Here is a 12,429-nt window from a genome sequence, read left to right as displayed (position 1 = left end):
CTATGTATATTTATATCCTTACCAAAAGGCCTTTTTGTGACATAAGAAATGTATCACATTTTCAGTATTCTCTTTCAGGTGACAGCTATTTCTCCGAATACCCCAAACACATGCACGCTCAGCTTAGGGTGCGTGTGCTTTCAATGAAGAGAGTGGTGCCATATCACCTATTAGAGAGTGGTGCTGTCACGACCATGTTCATGGTCGTGACTCCTTGGGAGCCGCATGCAGTTGCCCGCGGTCTGGTGTTGTGTCAACCGCAGCTGGGGGCACTTAGTTGTTTGCCTCAAGTGCGGTTGCCACGGACAACAGGTATGCGTGCGGTTGCCTTTGGTTATGTGTGTGTGTTTGTATGCACTTTGAATGTCTGGTGTGCACTGTGTTTTATGTTATGTGTGCACTCTGACATTTTCCCTTCGCCTGTGGCTGCCCGTGGCAACGTGTGGTGTTTTGTACATGTGGTGGCAGTGTCTCGGCCTTCTGGCCGGCTCCCAGGACACGTTTGCCATGCATGTCGTTGTCGACGGTAACAGCTGCAGTGAGAGTTGGTTTGTGTATTCCCCTTTATGTGGTTTCACTACACTCCCTGGTTAAGGAAGGGTTAACTCCCTCAGTGTGTGTGCACTGGGTGTGTGTCACGGACGGTGTACAGGAAACAAGGCAAAGCAACATGCATAAATGACTCGCTGGATCCAAAAGCTAAGGAACCAAAGGGAGACCCCTGCAGAAGACCTGGCACTTTCCCTGACTGCTCAGCCTATGCAAAGATCCGAATGGTGGAAGTTTGCATATCCACGTACCTTGACTATATAACCCCTGAGCACCCTACAATAGTGAGGGGACACGACCACCGGCTCCCTACACCAGACACGGAGGGAGTCAGGGTCACCTGGGATCCAGCAAACAGAAAATAACGGATAAATGTTCAACACTTAACTTTGTAGCAGACAGGAGAACAAGGTCAGCATGCGCGCGCACACACACTCCAGGAAGAAGTATAAGCCGCCCAGAAAAGCATTCTGGGGAGGAATTTAAAGGGAAGCAATTAGTCCAACACATGACAGCTGAGAGAGGCTAACGAGATGAGGAACTGAATACCACAACAAAGAAACTCAAGGAGGAGGTTCTGAAAGGCCTCTGTCAGAGCTTCTCAGCTGTCTGGTTGTGACAGTGTGTCTGAGTGTGGGTGTGGCTACTTTGGGCTATAAAGCCTCTGCTGGTTTCAGTTAGCTGAGGGGTTCTTCAGCCATGGTTGCTGGAGACATCCTCCTGTTATTTACCATCTGCCAGTGTCACATGATGTTATTAAGATGTTTGTTTGGTCTTTATTCTTTGCAGCTTATGGTCCTGGGTTCCTGTGTGATTGTGTGGTGTGTGCTGTGTCCGTTTGTGGTGTTGTGGATAGCAGCACTTGCACATGGGTTCCAGGCTTTGTTGTCTGTGGCAGGTAGGTGTTGTATTTGTTACATTTACCTGCCATTGCCATAAGTTGTTCATGTCTCCCTATTCTTTGTAGCTTGGCCACTTTAGACTCCTGTTTCTCCGCGTCCAGGAGGAACAGGTTGTCTACCCAGCCCCTAGTCTAGGGCCACCCTGAGGGCTAGCAGGGACTATTAGTTTCCAGTGTATGAGCCCTCCTACCATCAGGGTTGGCTCATACGGTTAGGAGTTAGGGTCAGATTAGGGACGCAATAGGAGGTGACCTGCTCCCTTATTCTGTTGTCCTGGCCGAGCAGCGACTAACATCTCATGGCATCACACGGCTGAGGGTTTTCCCCATCCTCAGCCGTGACAGGTGCCATATCACCTATTATGGTGTATGGGGAGGGGGCTCGTCTGCACTGGGTTCATGCAGTGAGCGGATGGACACAAGGTGCAATTCACAACCCAATTGAGGATACAAAGTATTTTTTATTTTTTGATTAGCAAAGACAACGCGTTTCGGGGTACGCAGACCCCTTTATCAAGTCTGTATCCTTGTCACCGTAGGATATTTGGGGGGTGTATGGCGGTCCGCACTGCTTGTTGATGCGGCCGGTGAGTGTCCTCCAGTGGTAGCGCTTCTGCACGTGTAGCCAGTGGTAATATCACCTATTAGAGAGTGGCGCCATATCACCTATTATGACAATAGATCTGACATGTTGAAATTCAACATTCCCAAACCTTATTCCTCTTGTCTGTTGGTGGAAAGTCGGGACTATCCTATACACATAAGAATCAGTAAGCTTGTCCGACTTTACTTTTATATCTATGGGCATCTTTAGCGTGTCTTGCATTGACTATTGACTGTTTGGAACTTTCCAATTCTGCTCCCCTCCCCCCCCCCCCCCCAAAAAAAAATCATCAGCTGATGCTTACACGCTAATTTAAGTAGCCAAAAATGGGTATGTATTCACTCATGTAGACAACCAGCTCAGGCTACTTTCACACTCGAGTTTTGGCTTTCCGTTTGTGAGATCCGTCATGGACTCTCACAAGTGGTCCAAAACTGATTAGTTTTCCCTTAATGCATTCTGTGTGGAAAAGGATCCGCTCAGAATGCATCAGTTTGCCTCTGACCAGTCTCTGCTTGACGAAACTGAGCCAAATGGATCAGTCCTGGCATACAATGTAAGTCAATGGGGATGGATCAGTTTTCTCTGACACAATCTGGCACAATAGAAAATGGACCCGTCTCCCATTGACTTTCAATAAAGTTCATGACGGATCAGTCTTGGCTATGTTACAGATAATACAAACTGATCCGTTCATGATGGATGTATGCGGTTGTATTATTGTAACAGATCAGTTTTTGCAAATCCATGACAGATCTGCCCAAAACGCGAGAGTGAAAGTAGGCTTAAAGGGGTATTCTCATCTTAATGATCACTGTTAAATCTGTTAATGATTTGACAGTGATCATTTTTCTAAATACATGTTATTACCCAATTCCCACCCTTTTTTTTAGAAAATAAGTCCCCTCTTACGTGATGTTGTCTTTGGTCTCCCCTGGTTACGGCCACCTCTCCTGTCGAATCCCGCCGGGCCGCGCTTGCACAGAAGACTGAAGATTCTCTCCCGGCCGGGCCGCGCAATGTCCTGAACGCACATGCCGCCGCGCATGCGCCATGATGACTTATTCCTGGCCAGTATAGTACAGAGCAGCGAACGCGCACGCCGGCAATGTACTATAAAGGCCCGGTATAAGTCACTATGGTGCATGCGTGACCGCGTGCGCGTTCAGGACATTGCTTGTCCCAGCCGGGAGAAAATCTTCAGTCTTCTGCGCAAGCGCGGCCCGGCCGGGAGAAGAATCCAGGAAGTGAACGTCGCGCTCAAGGAAGGGAAGTATGAAAAGGGAAGATGAGAATACCCCTTTAAGGCATACACTTTCACACTTCTGCAAATAGTCAGACCAAAGAGCTTAAGGCCCCCACACACATTAGTGTATTGCTGGCTATACCCACTGTGAATGGGGATGGGGTCAAAATATTCACTTCACCCAATCTTGTTCTCACTATACACACACACACACACAGCAGCACCAGTCATAGTACCAGCTGTAGTATATACATAGTACGACACATCGTACATACAGCTGAATAGCTAATCTGCCCAGTCATGCAGTGATAATTCCTCCTTTCACTGAATAATTGTGCAGATTTGCCATTTAGCAGCTAAGAAAGCTGGGTAGCATGTGGAGGTATGCTAGAGATAAAACCACATACATAGTATATACTCATGGTTGTCCTGATATTATATTTCTGGATATAGAGTATACAGAATGTATGTACAAAGTATGGCAGAGGTTGTTACCCAGCTTTCCCAGACTGCTAAATTCCAAATGTGTCTATTTATGTAGTGATAAATGCCTTCATATAGCTAGACCAATTGGCCATTCAGTGTCATAGAAAAGCTGGGTGATAAGACTGTAGAGCTGCTTTGGTGATTATTATGCCCTACCCCATGTACACTCAGAAGCACTACAGATATCGGCTGGTGACTGGCTTATGCATTGTGTTAAGATGGCCAGACCATTGTATAAAACAAGCATTTTTTACTTATTGTGTCAGCTTCATCTCCTAATAGATTGTAAGCTCTTGCAAGCAGGGCCCTCATTCCTCTTCTTTTGAGCTGTTTGCTGCTATGTTATTTATGACTCTATTTGTACTTGAACCCCCTTGATTGTAAAGCGTTGCAGAATATGTTGGCGCTATATAAATAAAGAATATTTTTATGCCCTGGTACCATATGATAGAGTTACATAATATATCAGGGCAGCATTGTATGTATTTTATAAAACCATTTTGTTCCCTATCACCACCCCATGCCAGATTTTCCTAGACAGACAATGAGAAATCCTTCTTGCAGGCAAACCTGACATTCAGGCACCTGGCAAAGCTGAGTAGCACTTTCTGTGGACAGGTACTCTCTAGTATCCCTGCACACAAACAGAAGGAATTGTAATAAGCTGCTAAGTTTTCAGCCCTTTCATGGTGCACTGGGTTTCTACTGTAGTGTATGAGAGTTAAGCTCCACCCCTATCCTAAACTTCTTGTGTGACTCTGAGGTCAGGCTGGTGCACATAAACTGATAACAGCCTGTCTCCAGCCAAAGATGGAGAGGCAGGGAGGAATGAGGGACTTGTCTTACTGCAGGAAATCTCCTAAAACTGCTTTCTGTAGCACTTTGAAGATGTCCAAGCAGAAAAGGGTAAAGACAAACTTTCCTTAGCAGGTTATGCTTTTTTTTCCAGGCTTTACTATCCCAGTTGATAACAACATTCTCTCCTCCAAGCCTTTGTATGGTATCTAGTGAGTCCAAAGCTTGGTAATCCAAAACAATACCAGATAAATATTACTATACACTACCCAAATGAGTAGCCATACAGCAGCCAAATAGACCATGCCAGACAGTGTCCAAATAAAAATTACATATAGTATTTGGGCCCTTGTCATGACATAATGGTCGGATCGTCCTCTCTGGTGGTCTAAAATAGCAAAGAGGTCAAAAACTGGTGTCCACTGTTATCCTTCTACATACAGATCTGTGAGAAGCTGGTGGATACTATTAGACAAAAAGAATCCACCTGTGACCAGTAATACCTCTTTGTAAAACAATGCATTTCGGAGTACCAGGACTCCTTGTTCAAGTCTGTAAGGAAAACTTGGATAACTTGGAGAGAACTTAGATAGATCCATCATGTCTGATCATGGCTGGATTCTCTTTGTGAAACAGTAGCTGCCAGCTCTTCACATACTTCTCTCTTCCTCCTGATGGTTGTCCTCCATATGGTAAGGACACAGATGACATCGACAGCAAAAACTTATGCCTATATTAGTGTTATGCCTAAATTTGCACAATGCAAATAGGTGAGCATAAATTCAACTCATTGGAAGAGTTTAACGTTTTTACCCTATGAGCGCCTGTTTCTGTTTTGCCATTATTGAGACATACAGATCTGTAAATTTATAGAAGTAATTTAGCAGGAGCATACGGCCATGCAGCTTTTATTTGTATTGTTATTCAAGATCAGATGAGGGCTAAAAACATATGTGAACAAAGACATATTACTTTATTAAAATTTTTACATCTTTATTTTAAATTCATAGATAAAATTTAACTTACACCATGAAATGGAAATACAGGTTTCATTAAGTCCCTTTTACATGGGCTGATGATCAGGCGTTTCTATGGTCATTGTCTCATGAAAACATACCCAGTGATCACATCTTTTGTACAGCAACACACTTCCTCATGTAAACAGGAATGTGCTGCCGACAGTAATGAAACTGTTGCTGGTCAGGAAATCTGTCCATGTAAAAGGACCCTGAATCATAACAATAGCAAAGTTTATCAGTTGATAACATTGTAATAAAGAAGCATAAAATCCACAGATCACCCAAAAAAATTACTTAAAAGCAAGAGAGCGGAAAATTTGGGATCCATATTGTAACTGCTGATTTTTAGTCCAATAAAATGTTCTATTTCAGAAAAGCCAAGTGTTTCCCCAAATAACCAACCTATTTCAAATCTATGGCTATCCTGAATTAAAAGGGGTTGGCCCACCTGGGGCATTGATGGCATATCACTAGTATGTCAGATAGGAGCAGGTCCCAGACATGGGACCCAGACCTATCTCCTGAACAGGCTCCCTGAAGTGAAGGAGAGCCCAGTGTGCATGTGCAGCAACTGTAAGTTAACCATTATAGGAGTTGCAAAAATAGTTGGCTATTTCCAGCAGTCCAATAGCGGTGAATGGAAATGTGCTGGAGCATACTGCATTCACCGCTATAGGACTTCCGAAAACAGCTGAGTGCCCTCATTTGGCTATTTTAAGAACTACCATAGCGATGAATGGAGAGAACACTGTGAACACTTCTTATGCTCTTCTTCACTTTAGAGATAGTAGTGAGTCCCAGAGATAGGATCCACACCTATCTGACATTGATGGCACATCCTAGCGATATGTCATCAATGTTCCAGATGGGCCAACCCTTTTAATTCTACCTACCAGAATGACCTATCAAGAACCAGTTGATGAAGGCCATTGTGCATAGTATATTCTCATACAACTTATGTCTTCAAAAACCTTTAGACTTTGACTTTTTATATTGGCTGTACACAACAACAAAAAAGCTTTGTTATTATGCAGTTGACTATTCTTACACATTGATCAAGAGATACAGTATAATTAAGCATTGATAAAAAGACGTTAGTTGTCAGATTCATCAAACTGCTATACAGTAACAGTAAAAAAAGGTTAAAGAGGTTGTGCAAACTAAGAAATAAGTTCTACCAGAGACAGCACATCTCTTGTCCACGGGTTATGTTTGGTATCGCAGCCCAGCTCATGGACAAGAGTAGCACTGTTTTTTTTTGGGGGGGGGGGGGGGGGGGAATTAAATTAGGTTCCACTTTAGGTTTATATTATCAGCAATGCAAGTATTAATTCATAGTAATACTTTTCACAGGCATAAAATGGGTATTTCAGAATATATTTTCTATCATGGATAGGCAATAAAAGGAGCCAAGCATATGCACATCAGCTGTTGCTGAAATAATTCTATAATGTCAGTAAGGAACGCTAGAAATAGATATAGAGTAAAACACCCCCCAGCATGCAATAATATAGCATCAGCATAGAATAGCATATTAACTTGTAATTTATAAATTTCTCCAGTGGCAATGAGGAACCAGAGGACTTCTCCTCTTTCTCTTTATTACTACTTGATCCCCTTAGATTAAAGCTGTATATCCCAATTTGGAAAACATAACAGACTCAGTGGCTTGGATGAGAACATTAGGGTTCTGAAGTCAGGAATTTGTGTCATAATAGGACACTTTTGTTCATATTCATGTATGCTGTGTCAGGTATAATGGAAAAAGTGTGGAAATGCTACAATCATTATCTTGTAGGTTATTACACAAACATTCACCTTGGTTACTGGTAAATAACAAAATGGCGATACAATGGCTAAACCTGCTGTAGTAATCTCATAGGTAATCATTAGCACAGTAGTACATCTGAACATTACATGTTTGCTACTAATTACAGTAATCTTGTTCAATACGAGTGTGCATTTCCCAAATAAATACATATGCCATGATTGCCAGTGTATGTCATGCCACTGCACAGTACATACTGTATGCAGGTAGAAATCACATTACGATTGTCTGTGTACTACTACTACTACTACTCAAGCAAATCCTACTATCAAAGCACTGATGCCCAAAGAAGACTAGGAGGAAAGAATCCTGTTCTAATATTCTTAAATCTATCCAAACTACACTAAACTACTTGTGACATGGATACCAATAAGGATAATCAAAAGTAAGCTGCGTTAAAACATTAATAAGATCGAAATCTCTCTTCTGTCACATTGTGTTTTATAGAAGTCCTGAGGGGAATAGGCTTAAAGGTTGATTTTCATTGCTTGGGAGAGTTGTCCTATAACCATCAAAGTTGCGTGGTATACTGCCACTGGTAGACCCAGAACTGTTACTTAGAGTCTCTATGCTTCCGTCTCGCTGAAGTCCTGAAATAAAACAGAAATGCAAATATAAGTCTTAACAATAATAATAATAATGATAAAGTGTATGATTGGTGTGAATTAAAGGGGCTATACATGATTAAAGAAAGATGGCTGCTTTCCTTCAGAAGCAAACCACACCTATATACAGGTTGAGTCCAGTATTGTGTCTCAACTCCGTTGAAGTCAATGGGCCTGAGCTGCAATGCCTCACACAACCTGTGGACAGATGTGGTGCTGGTTTTGGAAGAAAGCAGCTATGTTTTTCTCATCTTGAACAACACCCTTTTAAAAAGAGCAGAATTAAACACTTATGAACATGGCTCTATATGGAACAAAAATGGGTAAACTATATTCACATACACAATCCCATGGTTCACTTCAAGTTGAAACAATCAGGGAAATCTAAGTAATATAAAATACAGTTGAAACCAGAACTTTACATACACCATATAAAAATGAATATATGCATGTTTTTCTCAATATTTGACATGAAATCAGACTAAACCTTTCCTGTTTTTGGTCAATTAGGATTACCATAATTATTATTATTTTCCAAATGCCAGAATAATAAGATAGAGAGAATGTTTTAAGGCATTTTTATTACATTCTGCAATGTCAAAAGTTTACATACACTAAGATTACTATGCCTTTAAACAATTCTGGACTGCCCATATGATGAGGTCATGTGTTTGGAAGCTCCTGTTAGGTTTGTTGGCAACATCTGAGTTAATTAGAGATGCACCTGTGGATGTATTTAAATGCACACCTGAAACACACTGCTTCTTTGTGTATCATCATGGGAAGGTGTAAAGAAATCAGCCCGAAATATCAGGAAGGGACTGGTACAGGAGGGACTGGTGCACTTCACAAAATAGATGGCATCATGAGGAAAGAAGATTATGTGGAAATACTGAAGCATCATCTCAAGACAGCAGCCAGGAAGTTAAAGCTTGTAGTGGAAATGGGTCTTCCAAATGAACAATGACCCGAAGCATACTGCCAAACTGGTTACAAAAAGGCTTAAGGATAACAAAGTCAATGTTTTGGAGTGGCCATCACAAAGCTCTGATCTCAATCCTATTGAAAATTTATGGGCAAAGCTGAAAAGGTAGGTGCGAGCAAGGTGACCAACAAACATGGCTCAGTTACACCAGTTTTGTCAGGAGGAATAGGCCCAAATTCAGACCAACTATTGTGAGAAGCTTGTGGAAGGATATCCAAAACGTTTGACCCAAGTCATACAGTTTAAGGGCAATAGTACCAAATATTATTAAAATGTATGTAAACATTTGACTGTGCAGAAAGTAATAAAAATGCCTTAAAACAGTCTCTCTCTCTCTCATTCTGGCATTTGGCAAATAATAGTTATATTGTATATGTAAACTTCTGGTTTCAACTGTTTAAAAAATGTTTGAAAATGAATATAACCACATATACCATTTTTAAACTGCACATATTACTATAGAATATAGCTATTTGTATATATGTGAAAGAATCTGGAGAGAAAAGGAACATTTTATAATATATGCGTACTATTATTTCATATTACAACATATACCCCATTTCTAGAATCAATTAATTCTGTATGTATTAGATGCACAGTTATACAACAGCCATATCACCGACATAAAACTGTAATCAACCATCTAAAATATTTTTCTGGCTTTTATCACACATTTGTTTTCCTTCCACTGTAGACTTACTTTTATGCTTTTGGTTTTAAGTCTTTACACATACATGACTACACATACCTAACATAACTTTTCAAATCATAGTCACTAAATATACACGTACTAAAACTTTCTCAAACCGCTTTGGTCATTAATGGAATAAAAAAGCAGGTAAGTAGTTACAAATATTAGTTATAAATAATCTCTAACTTCCTTGTAGTATGTTTCCTACACTAAGCCACTTTCTCTTTTCTTATTTTTGTTGCCCTGTTTCCAGTTTAGTGATGACTGTGAATGAACGTATTTGCTATCTGAGAGTGCTTTGTGTTTTTAGCAGGCTTTGGTCTATTTCCTCCCTGTTATTTGTCCACACTCTTGTTCTGGTAACTTGTAAGGTTTACGGCGTCACATCACATTTCCTGTGTATAAACAGTGTTGTCCTGGTCATATTTAATCTTGGCTAAGATCTCTTCGTAAGAACTGTTCTTTTTTCGGAAAGTATTTCCGCTTTAGAGGCCCTTATCAAGAAATCATTTGTTGACTTCTGGCTCCAGGCTCCAATAAAAGTCAGTGAGCAGACACTTGATTTGGGCGTGGGTTACTGTGTCACACCTACAGTTTGCAGCTTGATAACAATTGGAGTCTCTTTGCTTATTGCACCCACTTTACAAATATCTAGGTGTGGAATGTAAAGAGCAACACAGGTAAGAGCTGCTAATTTAAAGATTTATCTATAATGCTAGATGGCTGATGTTCTTACTGAATGATGTGTTCTGAGTCATTAGTGCAGCGTACTACTACATAGGGTTGTTTTGATACCAAAATTTTGATTCGGTTTCGATATCATAAAGTATTGCGATATTCGATACTATGCAAAAATAAATAAAAAATCTGTGTGCATTCCGCATTTTATGGAACATCCGGTCGATAATCGAACAGTCCTATCTTTTTTTTGGGGAGGACAAGTTGACAAGAAATAAAATAAAATGGCGAATCACACAGTTTTTATTTTCTTTTTTTCTTTTACAGCGTTCACAGCATAGGAGATAATTTTTAATATTTTAATAATTTGGACTTTTTGGACGTGGCAATATGTAATATTTTATTTAATGTTTATATATTTTATGTGTAAAATTGGGAAAGAGGGTGATTTATACTTAGTGTTTGTTTTTTTTTAAATCTTTTTAGTTTTTTTTTTACAGTTTATTTAATCCTTTTAAACCTTTGTCCTATTCCCCCTGATAGAGCTCTATCAGGGTGAATAGGACGTCACACTCTCCCTGCTGCCCTGTGCTTTGTGCACACGGCAGCAGAGAGATTACCATGGCAGCCAGGGCTTCAGTAGCGTCCTGGCTGCCATGGTAGCCAATTGGAGCCCCAGGATTACACTGCTGGGGCTCCGATCAGAAGCTGCCACTGCACCACCAATGAGAGGAGGTGAGGGGACTCACTGGTGGCGCAGTGGCCACAGCCCCTCCCCTCCTCCTCCCCTCTGCGCTCTCATTGGTGGTAGCGGCAGCAGCGGCACAGGTTGGAGGGAGAGACTTCTTCCTTCTCCCCGTGCTGCTGAGGGAACATGGCCTCGCTGAGAGCAGCGCGGCATGTTCTCTGATACTGAGCTGTATTGATAAAATGCAAATCCTGGTATCATATCGATACCGGGCTAAAAGTATCAATTGAGTATCGAAAGTATAGAGGTACACTGCAGAAAGAGGTGAAAATGTGTTTTAATGTGACATCTGTACTTTTTTATTTATTTACAGACGTGGACAAAATTGTTGGTACCCTTTGGTCAATGAAAGAAAAAGTCACAATGGTCACAGAAATAACTTTAATCTGACAAAAGTAATAATAAATTAAAATTCTATAAATGTTAACCAATGAAAGTCAGACATTGTTTTTCAACCATGCTTCAACAGAATTATGTAAAAAAATAAACTCATGAAACAGGCATGGACAAAAATGATGGTACCCCTAGAAAACACAGAACATAATGTGACCAAAGGGACATGTTAATTCAAGGTGTGTCCACTAATTAGCATCACAGGTGTCTACAACCTTGTAATCAGCCATTGGGCCTATATATATGGCTCCAGGTAATCACTGTGTTGTTTGGTGATATGGTGTGTACCACACTCGACATGGACCAGAGGAAGCAAAGGAAAGAGCTGTCTCAAGAGATCAGAAAGAAAATTATAGACAAGCATGTTAAAGGTAAAGGCTATAAGACCATCTCCAAGCAACTAGATGTTCCTGTGAGTACAGTTGCACATATTATTCATAAGTTTAAGATCCATGGGACTGTAGCCAACCTCCCTGGACGTGGCCGCAGGAGGAAAATTGATGACAAATCTAAGAGACGGATAATCCGAATGGTAACAAAAGAGCCTAGAAAGACTTCTAAAGAGATTCAAGGTGAACTTCATGCTCAAGGAACATCAGTGTCAGATCGCACCATCCGTCGTTGTTTGAGCCAAAGTGGACTACATGGGAGACGACCAAGGAGGACACCATTGTTGAAAACGAATCATAAAAAAGCAAGACTGGAATATGCCAAACTACATGTTGACAAGCCACAAAGCTTCTGGGAGAATGTCCTGTGGACAGATGAGACAAAAATCGAAGTTTTTGCCAAGGCACATCAGCTGTATGTTCACAGACGAAAAAATGAAGCATATCAAGAAAAGAACACTGTCCCTACTGTGAAACATGGAGGAGGCTCTGTTATGTTCTGGGGCTGCTTT

At 41.0% G+C, this 12,429-nt stretch overlaps 1 protein-coding gene across 10 annotated transcripts in view; it reads right to left on the bottom strand.

Moving 5' to 3' along the window:
- Positions 1-5,533: 5,533 nt before the first annotated feature.
- The window catches only part of BCAS3 (BCAS3 microtubule associated cell migration factor), a 1,183,153-nt gene continuing 1,176,257 nt past the window's right edge, over positions 5,534-12,429 (bottom strand). For all 10 annotated transcript variants that reach the window (XM_044286261.1, XM_044286253.1, XM_044286262.1 and 7 more), the window contains one exon: positions 5,534-8,018. In XM_044286261.1, the coding sequence (XP_044142196.1) occupies positions 7,982-8,018 (37 nt within the window). In that variant the 3' untranslated portion in view covers positions 5,534-7,981. The remainder of the gene's footprint in view (positions 8,019-12,429) is intronic.

The sequence above is a fragment of the Bufo gargarizans genome, chromosome 3 (genome assembly GCF_014858855.1).
Source record: "Bufo gargarizans isolate SCDJY-AF-19 chromosome 3, ASM1485885v1, whole genome shotgun sequence".
NCBI classification, from domain to species: domain Eukaryota; kingdom Metazoa; phylum Chordata; class Amphibia; order Anura; family Bufonidae; genus Bufo; species Bufo gargarizans.
Note: the sequence above shows the minus strand (reverse complement) of the source record. Positions and strands in the feature narration are given on the sequence as shown.